General features: G+C 40.2%; 1 protein-coding gene across 1 annotated transcript in view; it reads left to right on the forward strand.

The window, feature by feature from the left end:
* ANO1 (anoctamin 1) overlaps nucleotides 1-11,182 on the forward strand; it is a 115,632-nt gene extending 104,450 nt beyond the window's left edge. Inside the window, exons 25-28 of the mRNA XM_074956985.1 lie at nucleotides 1,307-1,359; nucleotides 4,623-4,807; nucleotides 8,131-8,236; nucleotides 9,317-11,182. Coding sequence (XP_074813086.1) covers nucleotides 1,307-1,359; nucleotides 4,623-4,807; nucleotides 8,131-8,236; nucleotides 9,317-9,577 — 605 coding nt within the window. The 3' untranslated portion in view covers nucleotides 9,578-11,182. The remainder of the gene's footprint in view (nucleotides 1-1,306; nucleotides 1,360-4,622; nucleotides 4,808-8,130; nucleotides 8,237-9,316) is intronic.
* Nucleotides 11,183-13,892: the final 2,710 nt, after the last annotated feature.

A 13,892-nucleotide genomic window follows, 5' to 3' on the forward strand; every position in this document is an offset into this window, starting at 1 on the left:
ATTCATAGATGCTAGAACTAGGGGTGCTGAGGGTGCTGCTGCACTACCTGACTTGAAGTGGTTTCTATCATATACATGATTTAAAGTTTGATTCAGTGCCTCTCAGGAGCCTCGCTATACAATTTGTTCCAGCACCCCTGTGCTTATTAGTTGCTCAGGGTTTATCTTAATTACATAGGATTCTCTAGGTTACAAAGTACTAGTCCCTGGAAACTTTATGTATAGTAAACACGCACCAAACCAGTAGATGTTAGACAAACTCATCTTGAGTGTCTAAGGGCTACAGAAGCTCAAGTCCCAGCTGGGGTGCTGTTTTGTCATGGAACTGTGACCTTATACATCTAGATACCAGAGTCATTTGCACAGATCAAACCTGGGACATTCAGCACCAAAACCACAGGCCCCTAGTACTTGAGCTAAAGGAGAACTCTTTTAGCTGTGATTAGTAACCAGAAGGTTGTTACAATCCTAGGGGGACAGTTGCTGGTTGGGTGCGTTATCATATACACAAAATCAGTGTGTTATACCAAGACACCATAGAATATAAGGAGAGACTGCGCAGTGGGACTGGGTGATCTTTGTGCATCGTCCTTCCAGCACACCCCCACGGTTGATACTAAGTTAATATGCTGTCAGTATATCTTTTGCATGCACAGCCTCCATAGTGCAGAAACCATGCTCAGGGGTTCCCAGATACAGTGAAGTGAGCAGCAAGGAGAAACCTTACCAGAGTGGCTTCACTGGAACCATGCTGCTGGTGAGGAGGGCAGAGGCAATGCAAAGAAATAAGGCATCCATGTGGAAAGCCCTAGTTTATGACAGATCCCTTAAGATTGGTACTCTCAACAGAGCAATATATTCTGCAAAGGGATCTTCTGTTGAGATTCTAGTTCCCCATGTGTCATTTTTTCCTCCTTCCTACAGAAAATTATTTGGGCCCATTTGATCAAGCTTCACGATTTTTTTGCTTATATACTGGCTACTTTCTTCCATTTTGCAGTAACCTTGCCTTTCTCTCCCCCCCCCCCCCCCCCCGCAAAAGAGTGGCTGGCTCAGGTGCTTTTAAAAATGAGGCAGGTGTCTAAATATGGATGTATGGAGCCATATTTTAGGCTCCTGTTGGTTTCTGTTGTATGAAATAGGGTTTGTTACAAACTGAAGACAAACTAAATAAAGTTTGTTACAAACTAAATAAAGCTGTAGTGATGTGCAATCACGAGACGTGGCAGATACATGATATTTTCAGTTAACAATGATAAGTTTAACAATCTGAAAGCATTTACCACCATGTTTGTCTTTCCCATAGGAATCTGGTATAATATCCTCAGAGGTGTAGGAAAACTTGCTGTAATAATAAATGTAAGTAATTCTTTGTCAGTAAAATTTGAATGCAATGGGCCTGATTCTCCACTCCATTACACTGGTTTTCTTCTAACTAATTTCCACTGAAGTCAGCGGAGTCACATGATTTAAAGAAGCTCATCAACTAGAGAATCAGCTCCAGGGTTTAGTTTTACATTGTCACAGCGTATCATATATTATTTATGCATTATAAAAACTTGCAAAATTAAAAGGTTCAGTACTAAAGGCTAGTTGGCAATAAAAGCCATAGTAAACACAATCAGTGGTAGCCTTAGCGTCTTTTTCCAGACTATTTTTACTGCATCTGCTGACCTTAAACTAGCCTTGCTTCCTAGTGGTCTAGATATTTTGTAAGTATCTTTCCTTGATCACATTTTTAAACAAATGCTAATTTAAAAAACCTGTTACCCCTCTACACATATTGGGCCAGATCTTCACCTGGTGCATGTCAGTTTAGCTTGACTGCATTCAGTTTACACCACCTGGGGATCTGATTTGTTCATATGATGTGTTCATATTAGGAAGATGGGATATGATCCATGTCTTTAGGACTCTGTGCAACTACGGAAATTAATAAGAATGTTTTCATTCACTTCAATGAGTGCAGACTAGGCCCTTAGGAAAACATGCAAGACTACTTCGATGTGTCATACATGTGATGCTTTGGATCATTCGAGTCTTCAGAAAACTTTTATACTGGGGTTAAAACAGTAGAATAGCTCTGACTTTTGTTTACATTTACACATTTTTCTGTGGGGGTGTATTCCATGTGGTACACAAACAAACACTATTTCATCTCATAGTCCCTTCACACCCACCAAAAGTTAGATCTGTGTCAAAGTTACAAACAAGGTGAAAAGAGGGTCTAGAAACAACAGGAGAGGAGACAATGCTGGACATGTGGCTCTTCTTGAATACCATGCATCTGTGGAGTCTCTGGTTTTCTCCCAGCCTTAAGTTCTAAGGATGTGATTTCCCCTTACGTTATCTTATAAATAGATCCTGATGAAATCTTTCAACCAAAATTTTTCTCAGGAAAAAATGCAGACTTGGGTCAACTGAAACACTGTGCAAATTTGTATAGATTTTGTTGAATTGCTTTGGTCAAAAAGAAATAGCCTACAAAAAATTCTGAAAAAGTAAAAATGTTTCATTTCAACATTTCAAATTAAACATTTTGATTCAAAATGACTTTTTATTTTGAAATTACCTTGAATTTCATTTTGTAAAAATTAAAAAAGAAAAAGAATCAAAATCAAAATGGAGCCTTTTGTTTTGAGTAGAACAAAACATTTTGTGTGACCCAAAATGAATTTTTTTAACTTTTCTATTCACTAAAAGTTTTGAAAATTTTCATTTTCTGGTCAACTCAAAATTATTGTTTTCTTGAATTTTCAGACTTGACAGAAACCTAAACAAATCTATTATTTGCACAGCTCTACTTTTAAGCTCCCTCTCTAGCTCCTGGACAGTTGTCACTGTGGAGTCTTCCTCCAACTGGAAGGAGAAGATGAGAGGCCACTCAGAGGCCTGTGCCACTCTTGAAGTGGTCCTCAGGATAGCAAAGAGCATATAGCCCATCACCCTCCCTCCAAGCAGGTTAGCTCCACCATGCACTTCAGTAACTTGGGAAGTGATTTCTCACTGAAGACTGATCCAAAACCCATTGAAATCAATGGAAGGACTTCCACTGACTTCAGAGGACTTTGGATCAAGCCCTTATTTCCAAGCAGAGAAGTTTCAGAGGCAGCACCCAGAATTGTTGGCAGAGCTAGTTCCCAATCAGTCTTATATTTTGGTGTTCTGCCTTTAATTTCCCCTTTCTCATCTTTTCTGCTTCTCCTCTTTTGCCTTAGAAAATCTTCCTATTCTCCCACATTCCTCCCTGCAATCTCTCTCTTCAGGCATTAACCACTGTTGTTCTCCTTACCTTAATCTATCTACTCTCTGTTTTCTATCATAGCATAAGTAAAACTTTTTGTACTTCACATACATGAGCTGCATGCAAATTACAGTCTTTCATGATAGCAATAAATGAGAAAAGCCAAAGCTATTGAGAACACAACTAAATTGTCTGTCCTTGCATTCTGTATATCACGCTTATTTATAAAACCTGAGGAGAATAAGAAATTTTAGTGACTGTAAAAAGGCCATCTGGCCCAACATGCTTGCTGTTTTATCTTGATCTAGTTAAAAACCTCATTAAAATTAACAGATTTTTGCAAAGCAGAGGGCATTTAAAGAGTTGGTTCACCGTAAGTTATTTGCAGCACATAAAAGTACATCCAGAGCAATCAATCAGAGCTTATACAATCCATCTGGGACCAGTTGTAATTGGAGCAGAGGGGAATAGCATGGTGTTTTGCTTTTTAGCAATGTTGCACAAGTTATTTTGTACAGTCATAGACTTAATATAATTAATACACAGCAGAAGAGCACAGTAAAATCTAAGACACCTTTAAGGTTGGAAACATTACTGGTATTTAAAAAGAAAAATACCTGCTATTTATTTATTCTAGTCATTTATCTAAGAATAGCAAAAGACCAAAACAAAACAAAAAAACTCTGCAAAGTCTAAGAAACTCTAGAGTCTGGGTCTGATCATGGTTGATCAAGTTGTAGTGATCTTTAGCAGCTTTTGCTACAAGGAGATCTTGTTCCCTTTTTGTTGTGATCAGCTATTATCTGATATGCAGGGCCAGCTGAAACAAATCTGGGGTCTCTGCAAGGTCATTTGTTTGGAGCCCCCATCTTCAACGCCCAAAGCTCGGTCTGTAATCTTCTCTTTCTGTCTACCCTAAACACAGAATGTGAGGGCTTGCGATAGGGGTTGAGAGGGAGCTGAAGAGGGAACAGAAAAAGTAGTGTGTCCAGGACTAGTACATGTGTTTGTGGAATTCAAGGAATAGCAGATAGAGGTTTTGTGCTACATAAGGGTGATGGGGACTGAGTAATGAAAACGGGGACAATATCTGGATTCCCCAGGGAGCTCAAGTTATTTACATAGAGATCTCAGCCAACATGAAGCTACTTATACTTGACACCATGCAGCTCTGGAACTTGAGCAGCAAACATCACACTGATGAGGTTTCCATATCCTTAGTATCCCATGGGCTGCAGACTTAGACTTATTGTCTGAATCAGCCCACTGTATACCATTTCTTCGATTCATAAGCATTATGTGGGGAAGATGCACTTGAGTATATTATCCACTAAGCATTACCTGAATATTGCGTTCATTCTTTACTCTTATGGCTTAGGCATTTGTGATCTCATTCACATCTGACTTCATTCCACGCCTCGTGTACCTGTATATGTACAGTGAGAATGGCACCATGCATGGCTTCGTGAACCATACGCTATCCTCTTTTAATGTCAGCGATTTTCAAGGAGGAACAGCTCCAAATGACCCAATGGAACTTGGCTACGAGGTTCAGATATGCAGGTACTCTCTTGAATGATAGCCATTTTAAGTTATTTTCCCTGTTGAATGGAGGTACTAGCTTCTTCGTGTGTCTGGTGGGACTCATAGTTACACAGTCACATACCACCTGATTTAGGTCCTGTTGTAGTCTATTGGCAGCTCAGTCTTCTTTATCCAATAGAGAGAGCAGTTACCATTGAAATCTTTGCATATAGGTGAAGTTACCACAGCACTTGTAGCATATACATTGCTTAGTCTGAGAAAATGAGTAAACATTAAACACTTGTCAGGGCATTTGCAAAGTGTTTATTGCTGACAAAATATTTATCAACTATTTGGGTTAGAGGAGGGAGCCAAAAAAAAAACAAAAAACCTCAAACTTCCAACATTGTATGGAACTCCCCTATCCAATTTCAGGATCTAGCATGATTGGTGAGTTTAAAAAGTCATAACCTCCTCCACTTTTAAAAAGTCATAACCAGCATCCTTCCAGCTCAGGATAGGGCAACACCACTTTCTTAATCACCCAAAGCTGCTGGTGGGTCAGTGCAAGGCACTTCTCTCCTTTGCTTGGCCAAAAAGCCTCTGCCTCACTTCAAGTCACTACAGAACTGGAGGGAGATACTGGTAATTATAGGAGGGTCTTCTGCAACATGCTTGTTCCAGGATGGTGCCATTTTACTAAGATGATCTTATGTTTCCATGATTCTATTTCTGAGGCTTGTAAAATATCACCACATCGTAATGTTGTGCTGTGACATGATGTTTTGATGCAGTCACTTCACAGCATACTGATGCTTTGGGGCAACAAGATGACATTTTGCCAAGATGTCACAATTTTGCATCATGATTAGGCTTGGCAGGAATCGATTTAAATCGATAGATGTCAGTAAACATTGATTTCAACTGATGCACCAAAATAGACGGGGAAAAAAAATCCATCTGTTACAAATGGCACAAATGCAACCTCCCCCGTGCACTTGTGTCTGCAAGGATTGGCTGTCTCTGGCCCTGTAGTAGTGCAGAGAGCATCTGCAGCCTTACTGTCACAGGAGTGAGGGAATCGGGCCATGGTGGAGAAGCTGCAGAGACTCGCTGTGGGGCCGGTGATGCTGGATCCCTGCAGCACAAAGTGCAAGGAAGGCTATGGTCCTGGTGGGGCAGAGCAGAGACCCCCGGCCAAGGCCGCAAGGAGGAGGGCAAGCCTCTGGCCTCCAGGAGGCCACCCTGCTGTTGAATGTCTCCTGCCTGGGGATGGAGACATTCAGCAGAAAGGTGGCCTCCTCTGCGGCTGGGTGCTCATCTTCATCCTTCTCATTGCAGTCCTGGCCAGGGGTCTCTGCTCTGGCTGCAGCCTTCCCCATCCATGTGCCTGCAGGGATCTGGTGTCATCGGCCCCACAACTATGCAGGGAGCCATCTGCAGCTCCACCATCACGGCTCCTCTCTCTCACTCACCAGGCAGGAGTATAGGGGCCATTCCCAGGCAGAACTGTTCAGCAGCAGAGTGACCTTCCCTGCTGCTGGGGGCTCATCCTCCTCCTTGCAGTCCTGGCCAGAGTCTCTGCTTTGCTGGGCCAGCACTTTGCTGGGCCTCCCCTGCATCTTGTTTCCTAATGTCTTGGGCCCTTCAGCGCTTGGGTCTTTGCAGCTCAGCTGTCAGTGCTGGGAACTCCCTGAAACATCACTGTCAGCACTTTCCCTAACTCCAACCACAACCTTGTCTCCCTTAGTTTCCCACAACTTTAAAAATAGAAGTTGTTTAAAATAATAATAGATATTAATCAAAAATGCAAAAAAATAAAAACTGAAGTCTGCCAACCCTAATCATGATGTACTGATGCAATGACACTACTTCAAGATCTACCTATCATACTGTCCAGTTGATCCAGTAGTTCAAGCTGACAATAATGGCAACTTTGTCTACACTGTGGGCCCAATTTTCCAATCCCTCCTGGTGTGGAATTCCCATTGACTTCAGCACTGACAGAATTAAATCCTTGGTCTTAGACCCATCTAAAATCCTAATATACATGGAACTAGTGTGATCAAAACAAATGTTACATATTATTTGCGTTTTTGAAGGAAAATTCTTGCTGAATATTTCAGCTGGTCAAGAAATCTGGGTCAACGTTGAAATGCATTCTTTGCCTAGGCTAACTTAGATATGCATCAGCTTCAAAATGTTCTCAAAGCCTGCAATTGGGGATCAAAGCCAAGAGCAGCAATGAAAGCAATTCAAACAGCAAAGATAAGGACAAAGATTGGAGACATTACAGAAAAAAAATACAGGATTTTGGTCTGTTTCTACTGGAAAATGACAGAAATTGACAAGAGAAAAAAAGGCAGATCATTCAGAGTTTTTCTTAATTTATACTATTTACAACTGTCAAAGAAATCAAAACTTAATCTGTTAAAATGACTATTAAAATTAAAAATCACTTTTACTGTGACATGAAAGTAAAAACCAGCTAGAATCAGCAAAGTTATCTACTCTTACCTACCTTTCCTTTCCTCTGTATCCCTGAGGTGATCTCTCTTGGGGGAGGAAATACCAGTTTGATTGAAATGTTTTCAGTGTAGAATTATGACTAGAAGGGAAGAGTAGGCTTCATGGTCCAACACAGAGCACTGTGTTTTCTTCTCTCCTTTCCCCACAAGTCCCTTTTTAAGTCTCATTCCATCTTTTCTCTCACACTCCCTTTCTTCTTGTAAAATCACATTTCAGAATATGGAGATATAATTCCTGCATACATTTATAATATAATGGTGCTAATTTAAATTCTTCCATTTTTTGGTCAGGATACTTTTTAAAAACAAAATAAAATTGCTATTGATACATCACAGATTCATAGAATATATAAACCAGTGCTATGGTGAAATTCTTCTTTCATATCAACTCAGCAAGAGCTTGACTCCAATCTTCTGTTCTTCCTATGTGTGGAAATCTAAATATTGGAGTTCTGATCCACCATATCAATTTGAGTTCAGTATTTTGCTCTTATAACTGAACCTGAAACATAAAATACCTCCCAAACTTGGAAGAAGTTGACATTGTGATCTGAATTTTGCAGCTCAGCCCCTCTTTACTCTGAGTTTATATTGTTCATACTGATCAGAAAGCATAAATATTTAAGAGTTGTCTTCTTCTAATCCACATAAAATTTCAAGGTTGTGGCAGGCTGTTAGTTTTGTCTTGTTTGGCTGGATTTTTACACAGCCTTTCTGTAAGAGGGATTTGTATCAAGAAGATCTGAATTAGTGTTTAATGCATGTTCTGTACTAAATCCTAATTGTGTGAACATTTTAAAACAACATCCTTATTTATTATGTCTTGTTTTACAGATACAAAGATTACCGAGAACCCCCATGGTCTGAAAACAAATATGAAATTTCAAAGGACTTCTGGGCTGTCCTAGCAGCAAGATTAGCATTTGTGATAGTTTTTCAGGTACTGTTTGATGTAAATCTTTTCAGACTCCTAACAAGGAAAGAGAGATCACATATACATACATAAAACTATTCCTTAACTAAATGAGATGAGAGTCCACTGGATATCATTTACCAGTCAGAGTTCCTCCCTGAGGGCACTGATCTTCACAACCTTCTCAAGCATGATGCAAAGCCACAGAACAGCCACAGGATGTATCCCCCACAGGGATACACTGCTCCCTGCACCACATGCAGTGTATACAGACCAGTAACTTTAATGGGAGGTGAGGCACAAGGCCTGTGCATCACTTAGGTCCCATTTAAATCCTACAAGCATGGATTAAGAAGTATTTAAGTGCAGACTTGGAATAGCCAATGTGCACTCTGTGCACTTGCACAGGGCCCCTAACATAGGGGGTGCTCTGCTCACCGGATTTGGATGGGTGGCATTGTGATGGGCCAAACCTGAGTGGTGCTCTGACCCCACATGCCATGTAGAAATTCCACTTATTCAAATTTGGCCTAGCCACCAGCCCGTCTTGTCCTGTGAGTGGGACGCAGGCAGTGGGATTGAAGAGAGTCACTGGGCAGCCAGGATCAGGAGGAGCCTCCCTAGCCCGGGACAGCAGCAGAGAGCTGAGCCAGGATGGGAGGAATGGGGGGGCCCACTGGTGAGCCCCCAGGAAGATCCCAAAGCAGTGGGTGAGGGACTGGGGGTAAGTTGTTGGTGGGCTATTGGGCTGAGGCTATTGGCCTCAGAAAATTCTCAGCCTACTTAATCATTTTTCATGCACTGTTAATGTCAAGCATAAACGCCATATACCAACTACAGTATTTCTCTCTGTCTTCTCATTACTGTATATTCTCTGCATCAGTCAGGGAGACCTATCCCTGCCATTTTCCTCTGTCGCCTAATATTTATGGGAAAGTGGTGGTAAAGCTAAATAGCTGATACATGGAACTTTCAACATGCTTGTGAGGAAGAGAAAGGCCCAGCCTAGAATATTGTCCCTTCTGAACTACAACAAAAATCTAAATATCTATATCTATTCTCGTTTCATTTGACCTTGCTAACATTTTCTTAAAATTTATTTTTCAGAACTTGGTCATGTTTATGAGTGACTTTGTGGACTGGATTATCCCAGACATTCCCAAGGACATTAGTCAGCAGATTCATAAAGAGAAAGTTCTCATGGTGGAGGTGTTCATGAAAGAAGAACAGGGAAAGCTGCAAATGATAGAAACCTGGAAAGACAAGGACATGAAAAAAGGTGAAAACTGTAACAACCACAGTCCCAAGGTCCCAAGGAGCCACAGCGGGAGCATGTCCTCCTGCCATTCATATCACATTGATGTATAGAAGAGGAGGGCAGTTTTGTTTTGTTGAGGCATTCCACTGATAAACAAGCCATCACTTAAAGGGCAAGACTTGATTTATGGACAACCAGGTGAATGTTTAAGTATGTGCAACCATTTTGCTCCCATCTTTGTGAGAAATGCACTTCTTACAAATATGGAAGGCCACATTCTATTTCTGATAGGATTTTTTTTTAAGTAATGCAGGGAATTTTTATATTTCATAGTTAGATAACACTGTGGATGTTCGTGTGTGTTAACAAAATGCTGGTACTTAGAAATGTTCTCTGAGAATCTGACTTTAGCTTATTAATTAAGAAATAACCAAAGTAAATTTCAAATCATAATAATTTTAAATCTTTTTGGCAGTCCATCCCTGAAAGGCTTTGGGCAGATCTACAAAATATATGCAAAGTCAATTTTACAATGTGCTCTAGCATTTCATTTAACAGGAGAAGAGAAACAATATAAACCTTATAAGGCATCTTCAGTTTCAAAAGATGCAGCTCAGCTCCCCTGGCAGACATAATCTGGATTTGAACCTGCAGATCCTAGGCAAACAAAACTCTCCTTGTCAGGAGTCTGAAAAGATTTACATCAAACAGTATATAACTAGGCTAAATACACTGAAGCTGGTGCACGGTAAATTACCCATTGGGAGATTCACCCCATCGACAGGGATAGGGCGGGGGAATAGCTTTTTTTTTTTTTTTTTTTTTTTTTTAAAGCTGAGACTCCACAGGGACCCTGCTAGCAGTCTGCTGTGCGCTAGAGTCTTCCATTTGGGCACTTCCCCACTTTGAAAAATAAGAAGATGAAGTCGGTGCCGCACACGTTAACCTTAACCCCAACTCTGTGCACCACTGACAGCTGTTCACTTACCCCAAAAGCTCATCAGGTGAACGATTCATGTTGGTGCAGGTGCTCCAGTGCCCTAGACTGTATTGTGGTTTTGTCATAGTCTACTAAGGGTTCTGAAGCAGTACCAGCACAATTTCATAGGATTTCCCAGCAGCCAGAGCACTGTGGAGCATTTTCAAAAGTGTCCCTGAATTATGAGCACATGTATAGCTACAGTAATTTACACTGCCCTGCCTAATATCTAGGCACCATCGTTGCTGAAAGGATACACTGAATCCACCTTTCGCCACCAGCTCCTTCTCTACAGCCCACTCTCCTTTGCAATGAAGAGGAGGTCACAGCCATTTTGCTTGGCTACAGTCTCCCCAGTGTGGCAGACTTTCTGATACTGGTAACATCTACCAGAGACTATGCCAGGAAGAGTAAGGGTAGATTCTGGATGAATATGGATCTTATTGTCTTTAATGGAAGTTTTGCCTACTCTGGAACTACAGGACCAGAACTTCAATTACAGGACTTTTATTTTGTCTTAAAATATGTTATCTTATATATATAACATTTCCTTAAAATAAATCTAAAATCCTTATCTGTAATGCATATCTAGACCCCATCAGTGCAACTCTTTTCATGTACAGTAAATTTTTAGTTTAAGGTTTGTCTAGTGATAAACTGCACTTCCTAAGAATATTGGTGCAATGAACCTCATTTCTTTTAACACCTTCTCTTGTCCATTGCACTTATACTGAAAAAGCAAACTAAACAATACACTAAACCAAATAACTAAAATAAAAACAAAAGTTTTTCAGTCTGTCTACTGTATGGTTTGTTACAAAACCAAATGTCAAAAGACTTATAGTTCATGAAAATAAGTGGGGTGGGGATGGGGGGGTGTCTTTTTTTATTTTTATTTTGTTTGCCAAAGTAATATAAAGATTTAAAATAGAACTTTAAAAATACCACACTTTGTTTTGTAATATTTATTGTTTTTACTATAAAGTATGTGATTACCTTCAGATGTTTTTTCTGTAGTCTGTTCAAAAAGACACCAGAAGAGAAATTATGTGGAAAGAAGTGAATTATAATAACCAAATATTGTTAAAACTAATTTAAAATATTGATCCAACCAAAGATTTTTATTAATAAAGGGCTTATATTTTGTTAACGCTTGTTTCTTTAATATTTTGACTTGCAGGAATGTCACTATTTTTTTTTAAATTATAATTTGACATGTTTTAGTAAAATAGGGCCAAATCCTGTCTGATTTATTCTCGCACAGAGTATGCCTGGTAGTACCTGTATGCAAAATCAGGCTCACTGACTGCAGCAGAGCCACTAGCATATGAGTAAGACAAGCAGAGTTTTGTCCATACTTCTTATAGAAAATATATTCTTTATTTCATTCATTAATAACCTAAAAATTCTAGAAGGAAACCAACAGGTAGACACCTTTTATGAGATAAATGTTCGGGAACTTCCTCTGAAGGAATTTCAACTGTAAATAATTTATCTAATATTCTTGGCTTAATACTGACATTCCTGTAAATAGTAAAACTATACCCAAGTACATATTTGTCATAAATTTTATTATTTGCTGAAATCATAAGAGTAACTGATGGTTATACTTTCTTTTGTACAGTAAATTGTTTGAAATGAGATTTTGTATATAAATACTGTATTACTACTTAGATGACTATATAAAAATCCTTTCATGGAAACCATTTTTTAAGAAAAGTAAATGCTTTAATTTTTTTGTTGAACATTTATTCAGAATAAATTGAAATATACAAGAGTTTCTCCTGTGGGACAGATTCCATTCCCCCGTCATCACCACAGACTGTGTGCAAACATGAGTATTGTTGGACTTGAGAGACGTGGAAAATGAGTTGAATGAATGCATAAATGTAGTGATATTGTTACATGCAGTACTCTTTACACCAGTGGTGGGCAACCTGCACCCCGCGGGTCACACACGGCCCATCAGGGTAATCCGCTGGTGGGCCGCAAGACAGTTTGTTTACATTGACCATCCACAGGCATGGCCACCTGCAGCTCCCAGAGTGGCCACGGTTCGCTGTTCTCGGCCAATGGGAGCGGCGGGCAGGGACGTGCTGGCCGCCATTTCCCACAGCTCCCATTGGCTGGGAATGGCAAGATGCGGATGGCTGTGCCTGCGGACAGTCAATGTAAACAAACTGTCTTCCGGCCCGCCAGTGGATTACCCTGAAGGGCCGCAGGTTGCCCACCACTGCTTTACACTGTGCTTTGTCTGTGTGAGCATTAGTGACAAGAGCTGAGAAATCTTTCTGCCATTATACATGAACCAATCTGTTTATAGACGCTATTGTAAGCAGAGCTGGTGCTAGGCATAAGCAGACTAAGCAATTGCTTAGGGCCCTGAGCAGTTCAAGAGTGGCCTCTATTAATTATTAATATGTGTTGGGGGGGGCAAAATATTCCTGCTTAGGGCCCCCAATGGACTAGCACCGGCACTGATTGTAAGCCCCTTGTATGAGATGCTGACTGCCCTCACCTCCCATTGACTTCAGTCAGAGCCGAGGCTGCTCAGCACCTTAGAGTCTTCATTAGCATAGTTTTAATTGGATTCCTGGCAAGGATATGTGACTGAATAGCAAGCAAAAATGTTATTGTATCAAAAGGTAAAACTAAAGCTGTAACACTGGCTCATTCTCTCACATCTCCCTTTGCTTAACCCACCTCAGAATGTGGAAGAGTGGAGAAGATGAAAGGGATAGATTGTGCAGATTATATTCTTATTGCAGTTGTCAGACCTGTTCAACTAACATGGTTGGATTTAAGCAATTTAATTTTTTTGTCCACCAACCTTTGGATTGGAGTTTCCGGTAGAGCAAAAAAGAGAGATTTTTCACACCAGTCTTCCCTTTCAGCCCCCAAAATCTGCAATTCAGCTAACTTTGATTGGTGCACTTACAATTTAACTAGAAAGTAGCGTGCCATGTACTGAGATATTGGATATTGAAAAGTGTTCCTAGACTACACACAGACACTTTAAATAGTTTATTTTTAGGAGTTTAATATAACATATAAGGCCCCAATTCAGAAAAGCATTAAAACACACGCTTAACTTGAAACATTAGTCAGCCCACTGAAGCCAACGTGCAGTGTTTTATATTATTGTGCTTGGGCTGATGTATTCTCCAAACAAAGGTAAGGCCTTAGTTTTGTACTAAAGATGTCTTATCAAGTAGGCTAAGAACAAACCTTAACAATAACCCATGTCAAACACAGTCCCAGTTCATGTTATTCAGGTAATAGATTTGGACCAGAGTGGGCAAATCTTGTAAGAAGCCAATAAGGCATTGATTAACTGGTGGTTGGCTTGACTCTGTCGCTTCTGAAAGACTGATGACAAAGTAGGAGGTAGGTGTGCCATAGAGGTGAGAATTCAGTTAGTTATCTGATGCTAATGAAAGCTCTAT

Source organism: Natator depressus, chromosome 6, assembly GCF_965152275.1.
Source record: "Natator depressus isolate rNatDep1 chromosome 6, rNatDep2.hap1, whole genome shotgun sequence".
NCBI lineage: Eukaryota > Metazoa > Chordata > Testudines > Cheloniidae > Natator > Natator depressus.